The following is a 22,006-nucleotide window of genomic DNA, read 5'->3' as shown; positions in this document are numbered from 1 at the left end:
CTCAGCATTTTGAAAATCTAATGCTTTCCACGTTTGTATTGACATTTTTCCCCAATAATCTAAATGTAACGTTTGATTGAAGTTTTATTTTTCTGCATTTTTTCCAAAAGTTTAGTAATGTTTTTTTTTTCCCGGCAGCACATCAAGTGTCCCATTGAGTGCACAAGGCCAGAGCTGCTTGCGGATGCACATGTTCCTGGAAAATAAGAAGAGAAGCCTTCTTGAACTACATCCAAAGCCAGTGGTGCCATTGAGTTCTTATCTGAAAACTGTAATAACACCTCTGTGCCTTATTTAAACATAACACTGCTATCATTCCAAATCACAGCTTTTCAGAGTATCATGAAGTGTTCAATACTTGAAAAGTATTTTTTTTCCTTTTTAAGACACTTTAAAAGCATTCCCTGCATAGCATTTGTAAACCAATATAGTATTCTTTAAAGCACGATAGCCCTATGGTCTATTTTTTTAAATACACACTACTCCCAAAACCTCCTGATAGGGACACAAAACTCCCCAACAGTGTCATCCAAGACTAGTTAAATCTACCGTTACAATTCTAAAATGCTGGACCCCATTTACGTCCTTACATTCTGTTTTGTACTATTCCATTTTATAAAATGCAAAGCATCTTAATGGGTCATTACTCTTTTAATTTGTTCTTTTTCTCCTTCAGCACCTGTTTCTTCATTTTACTGGTGCAGCACTGTTTTTAATGTAGTAGTTAACAGTTCTCTTAAGTAACTGTTTTTTCATCCTGTAATCTTACTTTGCTTGGATAAAAGAGGGGTACAAGTGCACACCAAGATGTAAACAAGATTTTTTTTATTATTTTTATATTGTAGTTGCCAAAGCCATTACTTCTGTGGACAGAAACCCCTTATTAGTAAAGTTTTACAAGAACCTCAGTGTTGGTCTTCATCTCTTTGACTACCATGTACAATTGAGTATTTTATTAGAATCCAGTCCTGGCACTATCTTGGATGTGCAAGCAATAAAGATAAAAAAACATCCCACCCTCAAGTCAGGGAATACTGAGTACTGCATAGTTGTTCTTGGGTTCATTGTCGAACAACAATTATCACTCTTAACAACATCATTCTGTCAGGACCATCGCTACAGTCAAGTGTAACAGTTTAATAATATGCCTTGCTTAGAATTAAGTGTTCTTAAAGATTTTTCTGTAGCTTTGATAAAGTTGCTTGGGCCTCTGTGTAAGCATAGGGATGCAGGTAGAAGGGTCCCATCTGATGATAAACATCGTCTGGGTATGGAACGCAGACCAGGACATCATAAAGCCGTGTTCATTATGAAGCACATTAATTAAATGTGGTGCAGTCCGTCTCCCCTGTGTCACCTTCAGCCCAATGCAGTGGGTCAGAGGTCACTGTCCTTCACTCACAGGATGATCAGCCAATGAGTTATCTGCACAATGCATCTGTGCTTTCTGACTTTATAAAAGTAGTATTAATTTTGTTTAACTCAATTTCTCTTCAACTAACCTGGCACTGACATTCCCAACTATGGGACTGCTAAATCAGGACTTTTTATCCCAATATGACAGGCTGAGAGAGTTCATAAACAATTCTGCCCAAGATTTCTTCCAATGTGTTTTGTGAACCAATTATTTTTTGCTTCATCAATGCAATTAAACAAGACTTTGTTGAGATATTGAATATTCCAGCATGATCAGTAAAAAGTTATAGCTGGGATGAACCCAAGTGTCTCCCACCCAAGCAGATGACTGCATAGACTGTTATGAAGACCTAAGTTCCTGTATGATGCCAACTTCCTTGAGGAGCTACTGTGTACTCGGCAACATTAGGTAAAGTTTCCCCCCCTTTGCTCTCTACACTGGGATTATGGGTACAAACATAGCACTAATGAATGAGACTGGTTTGGTTCTTTTGTGCTGTTATAGGGGGTGGAGTGATGTCACACCCCAAACTGTGCTTCATGCCACCTTAGCAAAGCGTCATTATCGGTCAGGGGTGTTGCAGGTATCGCCAATCGAAGATTTTTTTTCTATTACAAACAAAACCTGCTGTTCGTGTACAGAGAATGTATGAGTCGCATGCAACCTAGCCGATTTTAAGGTACTGTACAACGTTGTCGCATGACACTGGGCACGAGAGTCGGCAGTTGGTAAGCAGCATACAAGTTGACCGTAGCTCCCTGTGCGGCTTTGGTGTTTCACAATGTTTCTAGGAGTGGTTATTTTGTGTGTTTTTTGTTACATGATCGCAATGGAGTGGTTTTTAAACATGAGTAAAAAATGTGAAGAACACGGAGCCTTGTTCTAAAGAGAAACAAATGCAAATACAGGAAGTATGACGAGAGTTACTTGGATTTTTGTTTCATGTGCATAACTGGACAACTTCCTCAGTGTGTCGTCTGCCTAAAAGCGTTGGCTGCTGAGAGCATGCTACCCAGTAAATTGAAATGTCATTTGGAAACTGTTCACAGAAATTGGTAAGTTTTGGTGTTTGGATTTTGGAGCCTAGTAAATCAGGATTTATTTTCATATTACAAATGTGTTGACTTTTTTTCAAATTGTTTTCACATTCAAACAATTTCAATAAAATGTTTTTCAAGTATTTTAACCATTTTGATTGAGCGTTTACAAGTATTTTAGTTTTGAAAATGATTAAAAATATTATAATATAATTAAAATTGAATCAATGTTTTTATTTTGACCTATCATTTCCTTTTCAAATGCAAAATATCACACTGCCTTATTTTGGACACGGGTGACGTGGAAAATTTGACTGGTCAAGGGAGGCATGAAAAAGTTTGGGAATCCCTCCTTTAGACTATTCTTCCTCTATGTAAGACTGCATCAGCCATTACATCCTTAATTCTTATGCTGTCTCTGACAGTTTTCTTACATCCTTTTCAAGAGCCATACAGTACTTTTCAAATGTGTACCATACATTATATATATAATAACTGCAACTATGAGAAGATAGTAATTTCTAAACATCCCCTCTTAATGTGGATAAGTTGAAAATCCACTGCTGCTCTCTGACTCGCATTTTATTTTATTAATTCCCATTTTTTCGAAAGAAATACCACTATAGACATTTCCTCTGGTGCATTATGGGAAACGGTTAAGGCTTATAGTATCTTTAAGGGCAAATAACTTTATTAAGACCAAGAACTTGCAGATGCTGAATTGACCACTTATAGTTTATAAACAGACCAGGCAAGTGCTGAAAACACCTTACATTTATAAAAAGCTCCTACCCTTTTAAAGTGAATTTAATCTTTTTGCAACATTTAATCTTTTTGAATATTCCCCAAAACTTCACTAGAGTTCCCCTGTTGCCACCCCCGATGGCAATCAGTTCAAGCAAAGTGGCAAATCTCCAGTTTTTCAAACGGTTCGCTCAGCAACCTCTGCTTGTACTTAACACTAACATGTTTTACCCCTTCTCAAGATACTACACTGTTGTTGCTGAAGAAAGATAACCCCCCCAATTTTTGCATCTCTTATTTCTGACCTTAACTGGTTAAGATCCTTGCCAGATCTAGTCAAGTCCTAGTACGTTGACTAGAATCCTTGCCAAAAATCTAGCATCTAGTCTGCCCTTCCTTAACAAATCACAAAAGATTTATGAAAAGGCAATTTCTGTTCTAGTTTGAAATATTATTTACACTCCATCAACATGGACACTCCTTGAAGTCCTTGTTGAGTAGTGAAATGAGTAGAGATACTTATTTAATACTACCATTCAATTTGGCTTTGGTCGTTTTCATCACCTAGGTCAATACATTGCCTTTAGCATCTAGTTTAACTCAGGACAATACTTTACACTGTATGCCTTGTCATGGAACAAGGTAGGGATATCCACTTTCATCACTGTTTATTGAATTCATTTGAAGTGTGTAGAACAAGAACATAAAAGTTTTCTTATATACTATCTATATATTTCCTATATAATCATAGTATACAGATTAATTACTTCATATTTCTGATCCTACTGGCTTTATTCCACAACAAAATAGACAATGCCTTTTAAATCCAGTCACATTTCTGAGTATAAATTAAATTTTGATGAGTGAACTTAATCACATTAATTATATTCTCCCATTAAAGGCTGCCACTCTATATCCACTATATAGAATGCACAAAACAATATCTCATCCGAAGTTCCACCATTCTCAGTTTGGGTAGAATTAATTCAGTGAAAATGACCATTTTATTTACCTTAGGGCCGGTTTCCACCTGTGGCTGGAAAGTTGCCGGTTCGTATCCCACAGCTGGTAGAGGAATCCTACTTCGTTGGGCCCCTGAGCAAGGCCCTTAACTCCAACTTCTCCAGGAGCGCCATATAAATGGGTGACCCTGCGCTCTGACCCCAACCTTCTTTCCCTGTCTGTGTGTCTCATGGAGAGCAAACGGTTCAGTCAGTTTAAGGAGAGGAAGAGTCCGGGTCCCGATTCTGTTGGGGGCAGTGTACTGAAAAGGTGTGCTCGACAGCTGTGTGGCATCTTTTATTTTTCAGTTGTCATTAACCCAAGAAAAGGTTCCTTAGGTGTGGAAAGAATCAGTTGTTGTCCCAGTGGCAAAAGTCAAATCTCCCAGTTCACTCAATGATTACAGACCAGTAGCCCTCACCTCTCTGGTTATGAAAAGTTTTGAACAGATTGTGAAAAATGAGATTGTGGCTTAAGTACAGGATCAGCTAGATCCATTCCAGTTTTCTTACAGGGCAGGTATGGGGGTGGAAGATGCTACAGAATGCCTTCTCAATCTCATCCTCCAACAACCTTGAGGGAAACGAGATCCATGCTAGAGTGCTATTGGTGAATTGTATTCAATCTCACCTACTGGCAACTAAACTATTGTCAAACTTGATCTCAATCTCAATCTCTTCAACTGGGTTACTGATTTCCTAACAGATAGAACTCAGAAGGTGAGACTTAATGTTTTATCTAATAAACATCACTTTTCTACTGGGTCCCTCCAGGGATGAGTATTGTCTCCCTTACTCTTTGTCCTATACACAAATGACTGCAAGAGCTATCACAACTCGAGACACAATCAAATTTGCAGACGGCTGTCATCGTTACTCCTGCAATCAAAGGATTAGAGCCACAGACTCATCGCTGGTTTTGGACACATTTAGCTTGAGGAAGCTTTGTTCACACCAGTTGGCAAAGACATGATAATTGGCTTCAGGAAAAAACCTCACCCTAACCTACATTGGGGGAAATTCAGTGGAACTAGTAGAACAATACTACAAATTAAGTCTATAAACACTATAAATTAGAACAATACTAGCTCCACAGCCTTTAGTACTTGGGGACTGTTCTGGTCTCAAAGCTAAATTTCGAAGCCAATACTGACTTGATCCTCAAAAGGACAACAGCATATTTTTTCTTAAGGAAGCTTAAGCATTTTAAGGTTGATGACTCATTGTTGATTTTGTTCTGTCCTTCCTTGAATGTATTTTAACTTTTACCCTGAACTGCGGGATGAGGATTTGAATTTAGTTTACTTTGACAGTGCTTTCTCTTACCAAGTATTCTACTACGTGAGGACTATAAGAACATCAAAAATGAGAGAAAAAATACATGTCTATAAGTTTATTTAATCAAAAAAAGCAGACAGACATCACATCATCAAGCAATCTTTTATGGAATAATGGGAACCAACACCCGTGGTTGGCCTTCCAAGAGGAATGATGATCTTGCAATGTGAGTGTCTCAGTGGTGGAACAGACGCAGGTTAGTGTGTACCAGTGTTATTCCCAGCTCATTGCAGGCACCAATCACTGCTTGGTCTGCTGCTGATCCAGAAGGAGCTGCAATATATTCCACTCCACTCTAGAAAAAAAAGACATTGAGCCCTTATCTGTGTCATTATATATAGACTGAGAAGAGTAAATGACTTAACAGGTGTTCATTATTTTTAAATCTCGAGGGAGATGTTTTACCAGGTTTACATCTACACATACATAAAAGCGCACTATTGCACTATTCACAAAGTTCAAGCTGAAATTTCTTTAAACATGCAAGCATAAAAAATGAATCATGCTGCTTCTTTTTACACATTCCTCAAGTGCAAAAACAGTGGTCAGATGTTTTTCAGCATTTGTTTGCCTCTTTCTGAGGTCCATTGATATCTATTGTGTCTTGCTCTGGTCTGAAAACTGAATTAAAATGTAAAAAAAAATGTTACATAATGTGAAAATGAGCAGAAAGCACATTTTGTATAGTTATGTCATTAAAAAAACTACCTGTTTAGCTCGATCCACATTGTCTCTGAATGGGAAGAAGGCATCAGAGCTGAGAGCCACAGCCTTTAGTGTTCTAATCCAGTCCTTTTTCTCATTTTCAGACAGCAAAACAGGAACCTCCTCAAACAGTGCCTTCCAGGCTTCCAGATCAGCACCCTGAAAGGAAGTGAAACTGAACTGGTTACTTATCATCAAAAATCTGAGCTAAATCAAAAACAAGTAAAGTTTAATTCAATTTACTGATTTACATGCCATTGATACTTTGATGTCAATAAAAGCCCTACTTACATTTTAATTAATAAAACATATAAATTAATTACATATAAAATTAATTTACTGCCATTTACTGTGATCCTTGAAAAATAAATGTATGTCACTGTCTGCTATAATCAGAAAACATCAGGCCAAAACATCAGAAATTAATTGAACAATTCTGATACCAGCTCTTGCATGAATTCAGCAACATACTATAAATTGTGTAATGTTTTAAAAGTTCTTTAAAATCTTGGAAATAGCGAAAAGCTGAGGTGCCAGTGTCCCAAGACAGAGGTTGAATTCATTCATACATGCGGTGATGTTTGCTGGAAACAGTTTTGCAACTTTTTGTTCATTGTGCAGTTTGATTTTACTCTTAAGTGTGAAAAATGTTATCAGCAGCATGGATTGTGAGACTTGCTGTGAAAACAAAAGACCAGCCTTGCTAAAACTAATGCATACAAGTGATTCCTTTATTCTGTACCAAAGCTTTCATTGTAGTAGTAAATTACAGAACAGTCAAATATAGTTTATCATTTTTTAACTTGGATTCTTCATGGCTTAATAGACTTTTATTGCGCATGCCACACATGCTGTAGGTTACCAACCCCTACTCTACATGCTTTACTAACTGTAACCATCTTTCAAAATATGCATCTGTCATGTTTGGTGGTGAATGATAATTCGTTTCCTGGTCATTTGAGGCTATAGAGAAAGTCTATAAAACAGCAAAAAGGCTAATTTCAGGGTTTAAAGCTTTGAAGCCCTGAAGGTTTAAATGAAATTAACCCAAGCAGGCATAGCCACATTAACATTAACCCAACCAGGCACAGCCATATTAACACTATTCAGATAGTAGTTGTCTGAGGCTTTGATAAATCTTACAGGAAAAAATTGTTAACCTTGCCTTTTACATATTATAACATTTTAAGTACTGTAAGTTTACCAGAAATTGAATTTTTGCTTAAGAGAAACGACACCACTCAGGATGACCAAGGTAATTCCACCTGCTTTACTGTCTCAGCAACAAACACCCCACCCCCAAATCTCTCAAAAACACAGTTGCTAACCACCAGACCACTGAAGTGAAGACAACAGGAGGATGGTAGCTTCGCTGCTGACAAGGTTACAAGCAAAAACCAGGCTAGGAGTCTTAATAGGTAACTATTACAACTATAGGGAAAAAACAATCACATAAAGGCAACATGTGTGCTTACATCAAATGCTTAGTCCTTTCCCATTAGCCCCTCTAGGGCACAGGCTGCTTAATTAAAGCGCCGTCAATGTCTGCAATAGAACCCCAAGGCTGCTAGATGTCACTAGTATTAATTTTTGCTTGGTTTTTACTGTACTTTTTTGCAAGGAAGGAAGGGAAATTGATGCAATCTATTCTTTATTAAGGAAAGGAAAAGTATACCATTAAAATGTGGGGAACTGTTTATTAGTGAAAATATGTTTTCTCTAACCCTTAACCCAAACTAACCAAAATTTTGTAATTACTCATTTACTGAAACAGGAAATCCACTCTTATTCTTAAACTTAAAAATGTAAGCCCTAGGATGCAAATAATATTTTAGAAATGTGATTAAGATTTCCCTACCGCCCCAAGGGACCCACTAACAAACTGGTCGATGGCATTGGCAATTTCAGCTCTCTTCACTCCAGGCTTAAACTTCATGGTCAGCACCCTGGGGTGGTGTCTCAGCCACCAGTTATCGGCTTTGTCTCCAGCCAAGCGAGTGCAATGGATACGAGACTGCTGTCCAGCACCAATCCCAATAACCTGACAAAGAACACAAACAAGGTATTAAAAATGGTCAGCATTTCCTACATTATTTTACCCCTTCTATGCTAAATCTCAACAATTACAAAATACAATACTGTATATGACTAGTATTTTATAAAGTTATATTAAGAATACATGTAAAGGTTTTGCCCTAAGGCCTCTTCAACCTTTCGGTACTGAAGTACCAAGTACTTTTTTTAGTCTCATTTAAAGCAGAAGCTTTGCCATACAATAAAAAAAATCATAATTCAAATAAATGATTTTCATTAACTACTTATATGAACAGTACAGAACAACACTGCAGAAAATGGTTAGGACACTACATTTGTAGCATTACACATATAATGAACATTCAAGCTACATCATAGTGGCAAAATTCAAAAATAAAAATCTCTCTTGGTATGGTGTGGTATCTGGCAGTATCTGTATCTCAGAATTACGAGTTTATATCTCTCAATTGCAACTTAGAATTGCGACTTTAAATCTCGCAATTGTGACATCACTTCTGGAGCCAGCAATGAACATAGCCAGGCCAGGTCTCCTTTTGGAATGCAATGTTTAGGAATATAAACTGGAAATTAGTTTGGACAATTGCAGATACTGCCTTACAAATAAAGTTAAAGAAATTTCATTTAAGATCGTTCACAGATTTTATCCTTGACACTTTCTAGATTTAAACACAAACAAGACAACTTATGTGTATTTTATAATAATGAGAAGGAATCTCTGTTACATTTGTTTGTTAATTGCATATATACAAACACAATTTTGGATACATTTGGAAAATGTTATTATTAAACATTTAAAGGTAAATGTTACATTTTAAGTTTTTTATATTTTATATTTTGTTAGATCTGATTTGGATAAAGTATATGTTCTTATTATTAATTTGTTAATTATTTTGGCTAAATACTTCATCCATAAAAGTAAATGGTATAATACTGCTCCCTCTATTAATGCTTTTAAAGTATGATTCCTTTTTTACTTAAATTCTATTAGAAATTTAAATGTTAAAAGTATAATTTCCTGCTTTAAGAACTGTGAATTCCTCTGGATGTGAAGTGCCTATTTCTGTATCTTTTTTCATAGTCTGTCTCTTTTTTTGTATTTCTGGTGTTTAAATAAAAACTTTTTAAAAAAGACCACTATTCCATCCGGGTATTATGGAAGCCTCCCTGGAGGAAATGGGATTCCATAAAACTGTAATTAATTATATTTTTATCAGGGCACTTGAGAAGACAAGTCTTCAGGCCTATAGATCTATGATCCTGTATGATTTATGAATATAGTGTAACGGAAGGTCTTCTTTAGCTCAGCTGGCAAAACCTGGGTTTGAGCTCATGCAGTGAGGCAAGGACTAGGGTGGGAGTGGCGAGGGTACAAGCCATAGAACCCGAATCCATTACAATAACAAAAGGACAGACAATGAAATGTGGACTATTTTGAAGTAGCAAATGTGAGATAAAAAATCGCAATTGCGAGATTTTAAGTCGTAATTCTGAGATTTTATGTCGCAACAACGAGATATAAACTCGGAATTCTGAGATTTAAAGTCTCAATTGCGAGATGCCACAGTGCATTTTTTTACTTTCATGTAAAAAAAATGTTTAATGTAAAAAAATTACACCTTATATATTTACCCCTGAAGTCATAATTTAATCTAAAGCCTTAGTGAAATCATTTTGTTTGTCAAAATCACACCTTTATTAATAGATAAAGTATTTTATTCCTTGAGGAATAAAACATTTATTATGTTGCTGCTTAACATCACTTCAGTAAACACATATACAGCTCTTAAAGATTATAGAGGAATTAAATCATTATCCTGCAATACTTTAACATACTTGTTGTATGTTTAATTTTAGTGATAATGAAATATGTTGAGCACCTTCCCTACAGGAGGTACTTTGATCAATAAGTGGCTCTATTATAAAACGTGGATCAGTTGATCAATAAATACAACACAACACAATCTTACAGTGACTAAACATCAGTGAACTATCACATACAGATGCAGCCATTCAAAATGAGCAGTAAAACCCCATACTGCGCTAAATGATCTGCAGTTTAGCGCGTTATACAGCTGTACGTGATTGGCTGGCCAAAATGACCGACAGGCGGCACTTGCGGTGCATTGGTTGTGAGTGAAACGATTGTTTCATTTAATCTCTCTACTGTGCATGCTTAAATCTGCTAAATATTTAATATTAATATGGAATTTTACAACTAAAGGGGAATTTTAGTAGCTCAGCATAAAAAGAAGAGGAGCATAACATGTTTGAAGGTCATAAACGATATTAATTTAGGAATATAAACATATTATGTAAACTGTATACTGGTATTGGTAGTTTAAATAACAAATACACACCAGTATTCCACTTTCTTCATAAACATTTTAAGCATCAAGGTCTTTCATTCGGTTACATACTGTGGTTTATTTTGGAAAAGTTTTTACGTGCTTTTTACGTGGGTTAAGACAAAATATAGATTTTCTCAATTTGGATGCAAACCTGAAAGAGAGACATAATGTTCACAATAAACTATCATAGTGGACTATTTTTTTGCATTCAGATATATGAGAAACAAACTGAAAGTAATGTTCCAATCACGTTTTGAACCGCCTCAAGAAGTTATAAGCCACTTCTGAGAGTGAAACCAGAAATACAACGAATCATGGCTGTGAAACCCAGTTCTCCCAGATGAGGTACAATTATATCTCATGCTTTATTTACCTGGCCATCCTTGGCATAGCACACAGAGTTGGACTGGGTGTACTTGACAGCTATGGTGGCTACAAGTAAGTCTTGAACAGCCTGCTCCGACAGCTGAAATAATAGAAGGGTAAGATATCAGATTAAGGCCAAAGAAGTTAAAACAGAGTTTCACAAATGCTTTCTGTACAGCAAAAGATATATACACAACCTTTAATATAGATAAATGATCTTTACTCAACTCACATTTAAGAGTCAAAGATAAGAACACTAAAAATACTGAATTCAATGGTATCTGCTTATACCTAAGACATAGGTATGGTCAAGCTCACACAAAACATTTTTAGGGTGTACAAATATTGCTCCAAGATCTCTTACCTTTAAATTATAGTAACTTAAATATAGCAATTACACACAAATGTATTAGTCCTGTGATATATGCTACATAAGTTATGACTGCTTAGGTCATAAAAATTACAAAAAATATTTCCCTTCTCTAATCAGCAGATATCAAAATGAATATTAATTCAAATTCTACATGAAAAATAACTTAGAAGTGGTAAACCACCTGCAACTGTTACTGAATGCGATTAATGTACAGTAAAAGTGAACAATTTGACTTTCTTTTTGAAGGTAACATATGGGGGTATCTGTAAGTAAACATACCTATGTATCATTTTTATTTCTTGACAAGCACAATAAAAGTACAATGTCTACACCAAAAATACAATCTATGGTCACAAGTCCTATGCTGTACAACTGCACAGAAAAATAAAAGGAAAGCATAAGTAAGGTGTTGAGCAGTATTATGGTGAATTTTGTTGGACAAACACAACAACTCTTAAGGAAGAGTAGCAATGGTACTGAAGTAAGGTAAAATGCTATGAAAGACATTTCAATATTTTTTAATATTTTTAATTCTTCTTCAGATATCAACAAAACAAATATATGAAAGGTTTATGATGTAGCATACATTCTCAAGCGCCAAAAAGTATCTCATGAGAATTATGTTTTTGATTGTTAGACATTGCACCTGTAACCTCTGATATCTGAAATGGAAGAGCAGCTGCTAATCAAGTTGATATATCTGCCTTTTGGCCAACTGGATGGGGCTAGTCTGCAAAATGAAAGAACTATGAAAGGACATTGTAAAAGTACAATTCTCCCTGAAATTGAAATACAAAACATCTTAAAAGGTGAAAGAAGCAACCTGTGTTGCTTTCCGTATCCTGGGCTGAAACAAGGACTCGGCCCAAGACTAAATCACTTAAAAATGGATACTGAATGAAAACCTACAGTATTTTCCTACTCCAAAATATCACCAAACAATGACACCCTGTGGATACTACATCTAGGAAATCACTATTTCCCCAAACGTACAAGTCCTTTAAAACCAATATTATGGTACTCTTCCAGTGCTCAGATAATTTGGACAGATTCTGGCTTCTCAGTTTGCTGAAGGACGCATCTCAACTGATTCATTTCCTCTTTTCTCTTTCTCTAAAATTATCTCTTTTAGCCTATCAATGAAGGCTAGCTAAATGATCAGGTTCAAAATAATTTGGTCACAATGACTAACTCTAAAATGGCCAAGAATGATTTAACTGAATAAATGATGAGTACTGCTTGTATGCCCATGGACTTTGTGACAGCCTTGAGTGAGTTTAACAGATACACAGTTGACATATTTAAACAATTCTTATTGTATTGTTACAAAGGGGTTCCGAAAATGGTGAAAATCTGGATTTGACCGAACGGTTTAGTCAATAAATGAAATAAATATTCATAACCCCAAACTTGTAAGTTATTTCTCTAGAACAGTCGTTCTCAAACTATGATATGCATACCACGAACTCCGCCAGCTGGTACACCATATGACCGTGAAACTTTGTGCGCACTGAAAAATCAGGACAGGTTTTCATATTTTCTATTTTAATACGTGTCGAATACGCAGCCTACGTACTACGATACAGCACGTGCTAATACTTGAGTGGACACAAGTGCTACTATATAATTCTATACCATTCTATAGGAATGTGTGCTACGAACCCAAGTGACCAATTGTATCTAAAAAAGTTATCTCCAGGAAATAGGGAGGTAGGAGAATGTGCATGATTTCAGAACAATGCCAATGTTGTAAGCACAGGAATACATAGAAATTATTCAATCTTGTGAGCACAGGAAAGCGTGATACATAACGGAACAATATTTAAAAACTGTTGTAGGTTAATTTGACAAAAATACACATCTCTGTGTTTCGCTCCCATGCACATGAAATAAAAACTTCAATATTTTTGAAGAACCTTATTTACCGTTGGCAAAAGAGCTGACACGTATTATGTGAGGAGAAAAAGCTGCTAAACAGCTCGACCTGCAGCCCCCCTGAAAGACACAGTCCTTCATAGAATTATTGATATGGCGGATGATATCAAAAGTACGCTGATAGAGTGCGATAAGATGAGCAGATGCTTTTCACTGGAATTAGATGAGTCTGTAGATGTCGTTGATTTGGCCAATTTGCTCGTTTACGTTAGATACATGTTTGAGTGTACATCCAGTGAGGACTTTCTGTTCTGTAAGCTGCTACCAACAGGAACTACAGGAGAGCCCATATTTCAGCTTCTGAATAAATTTTACCACTGAAGGGAAATCTTAGTAGCTGAGCATAAAAAGAATAGGAGCATACTGCAACGCGTGTGAAGGCCATAAACGATATTAATTTTGGAACATAAACATACAGTATATGGCTGGTCTCGGTACTTTAAAGAAAACATACACGAAACATGGTTTCATTATGACCAGAATCGGTCTTGAGATATTTTTAACTTGATTTACAGTATTTTAAAGGGATGTCTTAACACCGATACTACAGTGCGTAAATACTGCTCACATATATGTTTCTAGGTTAATATTGTGCATTTCATACGGTCAAATTACTTTTGAGCAACTAATAAGAAGCGCGAAACGGTATGCGTTTTAGTTTCGTTTTTGTGCTGGGACTCTGCTTTTAACAATGTCGCCGTGGATTGATTAGAGATATCAAGTACATACAAGTCATTTTTTAAATGTTGTAGTTCGTCTTGTAAAAATGTTACGAGTACATCATCTATCAACAATTACACAGGTTCTGTTTCCATATTGTGGATTTTGGTTACGTAATATTTTCTAGATTTCATGTTGTGAATATATGATTTGGGCAAACAGAGCCGCAAAGAAGTACATAATGGGTTGTTTGTTTTTTTTGCAGTTTTATCTAGAACAAGCGATGCTTAAACCTTTGTCTGATTCTTGTGAAACTATCCACACGACAGCTACAGTACCTAGGAGTTGACTTCAGTGATGTCACTTATGGGATGTTTCTAAAAATCCATCCTCTGTAAAACGTCTTCTCTAGTTGTCCTGCATATGTATTCGCTAATGAAGCTGTGTGTTCTGAGCCTGGATCTCTACATTTCTGTATGAACCAGCTTAGAGGGCTAAAGACAGCTTGTGTTTAAATTGAGTGTAAGGCAATTTATGCTTCTAAAGTCATGGTCAGCATTTATTATTGTACTGTGCTGTAAACTTGTTCTGTGCCTAGTCACATTATTTTATAGCGTTTTTATAGCGTTATTAAATCCGGTGGCGCTGTGTGTTAGTTTCCTGACTCCCATGTCACACGGTCTGTGATTGAATCCCACGGAACTATGACTTTATTTTTTAACAAATATTTCTTTGAAAAAATGAAACGTTTCTCTTGGTCAGAGATTAAGGTCGCTGCCTTTCATCTAAAACCCTACTTGAATCCTTCTAAACTAAAAATCAGTGTTAGTGAGTCCTAAATAAAGAGGTATCCAGGTAACAGTGAAACGGGCAGACAGTCTGGGGAGATCGCCCGTTTTCCATGTAAATAGTTCCCTGGTTCCGCACCCCTTGGTGTTTCTCTCGCTCTCTCTCGGGTCACCTGATCATTAGCTCGAAAGATTTGAGTGCTTTGTGTATATTCTAATGGTAGTGGGGGCAGGGTGTGTGGGAACAGGTTTGGTTGAAATTGCATTGGAGATCTATGTTCTTCACACCTGAAACATTTTCTCTGAAAGCATACTAATTAAATGACCGCAGGCACTTTCCACCCCCTCTGCCAGCAGGAACATTCCTATTCTTAGCTCAGCAGCTCATTACAAACCGGGTTTTTTTACACAGCGATACAGCTTTGTGTTGTGAATCTGTTTTTCCGTGTTTACAAAGAAAGTGGAATACAGTGATACTATCTGCTATACAGATACATATGTTTAGATATTTAGACCCTTAAATTAATATCATTATTAATAATAATGATTATAATGATAATAATGATAATCGGCCAGTGAAAGCTCTGTTGTCCTTCACATCAATGCCTGAAACATTTTTTTCATAATGTCGACATACACAGTCGTGTAACTGACAGTTTGAGGTAGCCTATCGTGTAAATTTCGCTTTGTTGCTAATAGGTTAAGCTTTCGAAACTCTGCCCCAAAGTCATGTGACTGATTTTTCGCCCTGTTTCGTTGGTTAAACGCAATGATCACAAGCACCACCATGGTAACTGGGATGTGTAGTTTTTAATTCTGTTTGAATTATAACTGTACGTACTGTCTTCATATTTGGCCAGGGCTTTAAAGAGAAGGCGCGCCAAAAAATTTCGGTGCCGTCGTCTCCGCTTTAAAGGTACCCCCGTGCTGGAAGAATTTGACCTCGGAACGTTTGCCCAGCGTAGTTATAGTGGACATAAAAACAAGAGTTCGCATTATATAATTATACGAATTACACGAATATAATTATATCTTATTAATTTCTTGAGATACGAGATTCTTTTAATACAGTCTTTGCTGTGCTCTAGAGGATCCTTGTGATATTTAGAGCTCTTGGTGAATGATAAGTGTCGCAGTTTAAATCATTTTCGTAGTTAGAAATTATGGAACGCTCTGTTAAAAGCAAGGGAGTTTTTATGTCCGTTGCAGTTTTTTTGCAACATGTATATAATTATATCGTTATTAATTTCTTGAGATACGCGATTCCATATTATATTCCCTTTTAATCAAATTCTAAAAGTATGCTTGTTGACTCCGGTATCACGTTAGTTAAAGACTTCGATGCTTAAAATGTTTATGGAGAAATGGAATACTGGTGTGTATGTTTTCTTTAAAGTACCAAGACCAGCCATATACTGTATGTTTAAGTTCCAAAATTAATATCGTTTATGGACTTCACACGCGTTGCAGTATGCTCCTATTCTTTTTATGTTCAGGCACTAAGATTTCCCTTCAGAGGTAAAATTCCATATAAATATTAAATACTACAATGGACACAGTAAAGACGTTTACTGTAAATCTTTCTACGACAGACCAACAGACCACGAGTGCCCCTGTCGGTCAACCAATCACGTACCGCGGTACCCTGCGTCATCTTGCGTCACGATGCGCGACGCCGTAGCCAATTACCTCCGGTACGTGTCTGTACCGCGCACTTTGAATGGCTGCATCTGTACACTGCAAAATCTACTTACTTCCAGAGTGGACACAGGCCTATCTAGGTCTGTCCAACTCAGAAAACCCACCCTCAGAAACACATGGTGACAGAGCCAATCATCAGGCTCTTCTGACACTGTGACTGCAAATACAGCTGTTACATGTCCCTGACACAATCAACAATTACCCAAGCCGGCATGCCAATGGCCCTCTCCTTTGCTTCTGGTGACAATCGAGGCATTATGGAATGCACAAAAACTGACTAAGTGTGGCCTTTTTCTTGCAGTGACCTAAGCTTTAAATTAAGGCCTTTTTAAAGGCATTGTTCCACCTCGACCTTGCTTGGTAAAAGTGCATTTAAGAAGCTTTCGTGTGATTGGCCAGATGAAATGCCTCTCTGCACAAGCTGTATTACTGCTCAGAGGACTTAAAACAAATTTACAACTTTTTGTCACAGTACATAAGCTATAACTATAGGATTCTCATTCCAGAAATGTTGTGTTTCTTTTTTCCAAGACCATATTATTTAAATCAAGAGGTGAGTGCTAAATGTACATTAATGCTCTAAGAAGGTCCCCTTTATAATACTCAATACAATTTTGGACACTGCAGAGGTTACAGTGGAATCATTCCCTTGAAGAGCAACTACAACCATTTCTGGGCTAAAATGTATGTCCTACACTGGCAGGGTGAAGGAATGTAAGCCTTTTTAGACTTTTAACAGGTAAGATTACAACTTGACAAGTATCCACAATTCTCAAAGGTATTAACAAACTTTACCAATTGGACTTTTTCATAATAAACAGTAAAGCATGAGCCGGAGGACGTAGATGAAAATTTGTGGAAGTGCATTTAAAATTGTCTTTACTAGTACCACCTTTTCCAGACCGTGGTATATTGAATAAGCTACTCAGCTATGTTGTTGAAGCTGATACAGTACCTTGGCTTTTTTCAAGACATGGTTGGTTGGATGAGATCCTGGGATCAATTAACTACTACCAAATTAGCTAAATGGGGAGAATAAACATTTTTTCACATAATATTTATGCACATACCAAACAAATTATTAGTTTATTGTTCAGCCCTAAGATAGTAAAACTGAATACCATAGAAAGGAACAAGGACCTTGGATGATGAAAGATGCAAAATTGCAGCTGTTATAAGATTATTTAAATTGACCAGAAATAATTTCTGAGCTGGTAGTATGTTTGGAAGATTTATGGTTTTCAACATTTTACACAAGTGAAAAATTACCAAAATATCAAAGATTTAAAAGGAGCTTCATTAGTATGAAGTAATTTTTAGTTTGACAGAGAACAACAGGGAGGATCACAGTTTAAAAATAATAATCATAAATACGGGCTGCTTTCATAGATTTTTAAACCGGATATTTCTACCACAAAGGAAAGAAGCTACACCCACAGATTTGAGATGTGGTCACATCTCTACCAAAGAAGCACTTACTTTTCCATTGGAGACAACATTGTTGAAAAGAGAGCCGTTGATAGAAATATTGTTCCTCTTCTGCTTCAAATATAACCCAAAGAGAACACGCACCTCATTTTCATCAGGAACATATTCAGGGTCCATCTGAAAGAATAAAGAGTAAAAAAACATTTTCCATGAAGTCACTGAAACAATTAGCAACATTTATGTACATTAATTCCCTAAACAGTAATGTAATACTGTATGTATACAGATGCAGCCATTCAAAATGCACGGTTCAAACCCATACCACGGGCAATTACGCGTGAGCCACCGCACCGTATCACGGTATGTGATTGGCTGGCCAAAATGACCGACGCGTGCGTTGGTCGGTCTTGGAAAGATTTAATCATTTAATGTCTTTACTTTGCACGTTTTAATCCACTTAGTATTTAATATTTATATGGAATTTTACAACTAAAGGGAATTTTTAGTAGCTGAGCATAAAAAGAAGAGGAGCATAACGCATCTGAAGGTCATAAACGATATTAATTTAGGAACATAAACATATTATGTAAACTCTATATTGCTGGTATTGGTATTTTAAAGAAAAAATACACACTAGTATTCCATTTCTCCCTTAACATTTTAAGCATCACAGTCTTTAAATGTGTTTATTTCGTAAACATTTTTATGTGCTCCTTCTGACTGTACGTTTATATACTTTGTGAAAGTGATCGTTTTAACCTTTTCTGTGAATACGCTCTTTATCAGAATAAACAAAGCATACTTTTAGAATTTGATTAATAGGGAATATTATATGGAATCGCGTATCTAAAGAAATTAATAACGATAATTATATTCATGTACTATTGATATGTGTAAGGCTGTTTCACTGCTTGTCACGTGACTGCATCAGTGGCGTGATGGTTTAAGTGCCTGACTGATAAGCGAGAGGTAGGGTATTTAAATCCAGCTATCGCCACAAGTTTTCTTTTAACAAACATTTATTTGAAAAACTAAAATAGCAATAGCAAAACAGCAATATTATGAACACTCTATTGACTTTTTTATATTTCTAAATATCATGTTTGAATCTAAGGCATTTATTAATAACAATGAATAGTTTCAAACTGCTACTGATATTATCATCAATATGTTAAAAAAGTGAATCCTGTTTTTTATGGTCTGTAGCTCAAATCCTGCTTAACTAAAAATTAGACACAAGAAGAGTATTATTGGACAAATCGAAATAACGAAATAGAAATCAATAACGATATTAATTCAAAGATTTAAATATATTTAACACATATTTAACATAATCATTTTTTATGAATAACGTCTTCTGTATCTCATTAAAATTGGAACGCTTTTCACAGGTGTAAATCCACCTATTTTCTAACCGCTTTATCCAGGACAGGTAACAGTTTCACAACTCACTCTCCCCCCTATCTGTCTGACTTTTTAACCCTTCTGTGCCCATATTGCAGCGGGTAAGACATTTTTCCAAGAAAGATCTGATGACGAGGAAGAAAAATCACCCGTTTTTCGTGCAGTGGTTATTAACTATCGAAACCTGTTTTTATCGCTTTTAAAGTCATGCAATTTCTAAGTTAAGCAGGAACACATCATTACATCTCATTTATTACTTTTTTAATTAAAAAATTATATTGCCCAGCCTAAGGGTGTTTATAATATTGTGGCATTTTTATATAGGATGGACACAGTGACTCAGGCACTCGTTGAATGAAAAACGGGGCTTTATTTTCAGTACAGCTAGTACACACACGTTTTCATACATAAGTTATATTATACATTTTTCATATATAAGATATAATGATGTGTTCCTGCTTAGAAATTGCACGACTTAAAAAAAAAAAATCATATTCTGTTGTCTTCCTGGTATGTAGAACAGATCAGCAGGTCTTTTTTTCCCCCAATCAGAGGCTCACCACAATTCACACTCAACAGATCTGCCACACACACACGCCTCAGGACGGTGACGTCACATCCTTTCATATGGAAACATTTTGACACTGCGCTTAACAATCTTAGAAAGATCACGAAACAAGCCTGTTAGCCTGGTTTTTTCCTAAAAAAAACACACCCGAGAAAGTGAAGTAGCATTAACTAGCAAAGTTGTTTTGCAGATGTAGGCATAGTACGTAATTCAGGCTTTATGAACTCTAATAATTAATAACCCTAATTAATCGAATCCCAGGTGTGAGTTCATAAAGCCTGAATTACGTACTATGCCTATGTCTGCGAAACCCCTGATCATCTACTCAGTGCTTTGTGTATATTCTAATTGCAGTGGGGCAGGGTGTGTGGGGACAGGTTTGGTTGAAATTGCATTGGGGATCTGTGTTCTTCACACCTGAAACATTTTCTCTGAAAGCGTTTTTAGCTGATCTTTTGCTGCCTACGCATGCTTACACAGCTCCATAGGTAAATTATCATAATTGACTGAGAAAGCTTTAGAGAACTTAACATTTTTATTATCAACAAATTGTAAATACAACATTTACATTGGCATTAATTTTTCACTTGAATGTATGGAGGAGTGTCAGCTGTCAATTAGAGAAAAATGGGAAAAATGATTTTTTTAATTTTAAAAAAAGAAATAAAAAATTAGATATAATGATATAAACATTTACTGGAATACTTTGGAATACTTTTACTTTGTTGGGTAGCCGCGTCAGCCTTCAACATTTCGGCTGTGAATCTTTCTTCAGGTGTGAGGGTCTTCAGCTCAAAATGAAACGCTTGGAGTTTGTAATGTAGGACGCTCTGACCGAATTAAACTTTAATGCAGGAAAAATGTATTTCCCAGAAGCTATACTGATTCTTATGGAAGCCCGGGAAGCCAAAGAGTAAAAAACGCGCTATGGTATTCTCTCCGATGCAGTGCAGTTAAAAAAAATCTCTCAGATGTGGTTCCTAAATTAATATCGTTTATGACCATCAGACGCTTTATGCTCCTTTTCTTTTTTCCAATGGATTGAACAGGGAGAGGCATTTCATGATGTACGTTTCACTGATAAAAAAACATTGACTCTGGAACATCAACCATGTCGTTTTATAAAAAGGGGAGATATGTGAAAAAGCAAAACCCAAAACATCCACCAAAGGTTAGCCTATTCTACTCTGAGAAGAGTAGAGGGGGTGGAAATTGCCCGCGGTCATTTAATAAGTATTAAAATTTGCGCTGATTCCCTTGCGAAGATATGGACATAAGAATATTTGTGCATGGTAAAACCAATGGCATAAAAACAACAAAGTGAAGGCTGTGAAAACATTCACAATGTACTTTATACACAAAAGAAGTGTTATCACAACTCTAGGTTTCGTGAAAATGCTACAGGCGTGCCAAAATCGTTTTTTAAATTCAAGCTAACTTTACCCCGGTTTTTATTGTCAAATTGTAAATCAAAAAGGGCATTTAATTAAACACGCATTTGCGTTTTTAATCAATTACTGTATTGATTGAACACATTCTTTACAGATACACATTCTGTACAGATACAGTACAATCAGATTCTCCTGTCTTCCCGTGGTGTAAAACGAATAAGCAGGTGATTGAGATAACAATGCATCGCCCACTGAGTGGAATGTTCTCATTTGTTCTCAAGTGTAAAAAGAGGTGAAAATTCTTAATAATTCTGTCGCATTAACTAACTCTTCAGTTTATTCCACCAGACAGTACATTAATATAATTATATCGTTATTAATTTGTTTAGATACGCAATTCCATATTACATTCCCTGTTAATCAAATTCTAAAAGTATGCGTTTGTTTAAGCCGATAACGAACAAATTCACAGAAAAGGTTAAAAGACAATCACTTTTCACAAAGTATTTAATCTTACTATGGTCAGAAGGAGCACATAAAAATGTTGCTGAAATAACCAACTGTAAGACTTTGATGCTTAAAATGTTTAGGGAGAAATGGAATACTGGTGTGTATTTTTTCTTTAAACTACCAGCAATATATAGTACAGTTTACATAATATGTTTATGTTCCTAAATTAATATAGTTTCTGAACATGTGAAAGGCATGCTGAATCTGAGATTGTCAAGACTTACTTTGTATGATTGG

The 22,006-nt window shown here is 36.1% G+C and overlaps 2 protein-coding genes across 4 annotated transcripts in view; one reads left to right on the top strand and one right to left on the bottom strand.

The window, feature by feature from the left end:
- The window catches only part of LOC102684349 (fibronectin), a 59,189-nt gene extending 56,592 nt beyond the window's left edge, over nucleotides 1-2,597 (top strand). For all 3 annotated transcript variants that reach the window (XM_015359189.2, XM_015359188.2, XM_015359187.2), the window contains one exon: nucleotides 139-2,597. In XM_015359189.2, the coding sequence (XP_015214675.2) occupies nucleotides 139-207 (69 nt within the window). In that variant the 3' untranslated portion in view covers nucleotides 208-2,597. The remainder of the gene's footprint in view (nucleotides 1-138) is intronic.
- Nucleotides 2,598-5,577: 2,980 nt separating this feature from the next.
- The window catches only part of atic (5-aminoimidazole-4-carboxamide ribonucleotide formyltransferase/IMP cyclohydrolase), a 94,511-nt gene continuing 78,082 nt past the window's right edge, over nucleotides 5,578-22,006 (bottom strand). Inside the window, exons 12-16 of the mRNA XM_006636665.3 lie at nucleotides 17,948-18,073; nucleotides 11,019-11,111; nucleotides 8,101-8,283; nucleotides 6,246-6,401; nucleotides 5,578-5,832 (exon numbers count right to left, since the gene is read on the bottom strand). Coding sequence (XP_006636728.1) covers nucleotides 5,713-5,832; nucleotides 6,246-6,401; nucleotides 8,101-8,283; nucleotides 11,019-11,111; nucleotides 17,948-18,073 — 678 coding nt within the window. The 3' untranslated portion in view covers nucleotides 5,578-5,712. The remainder of the gene's footprint in view (nucleotides 5,833-6,245; nucleotides 6,402-8,100; nucleotides 8,284-11,018; nucleotides 11,112-17,947; nucleotides 18,074-22,006) is intronic.

The sequence above is a fragment of the Lepisosteus oculatus genome, chromosome 12 (assembly GCF_040954835.1).
Source record: "Lepisosteus oculatus isolate fLepOcu1 chromosome 12, fLepOcu1.hap2, whole genome shotgun sequence".
NCBI classification, from domain to species: domain Eukaryota; kingdom Metazoa; phylum Chordata; class Actinopteri; order Semionotiformes; family Lepisosteidae; genus Lepisosteus; species Lepisosteus oculatus.
The sequence above is the reverse complement of the archived record's forward strand: the minus strand, read 5'-3'. Positions and strand labels throughout refer to the sequence as shown.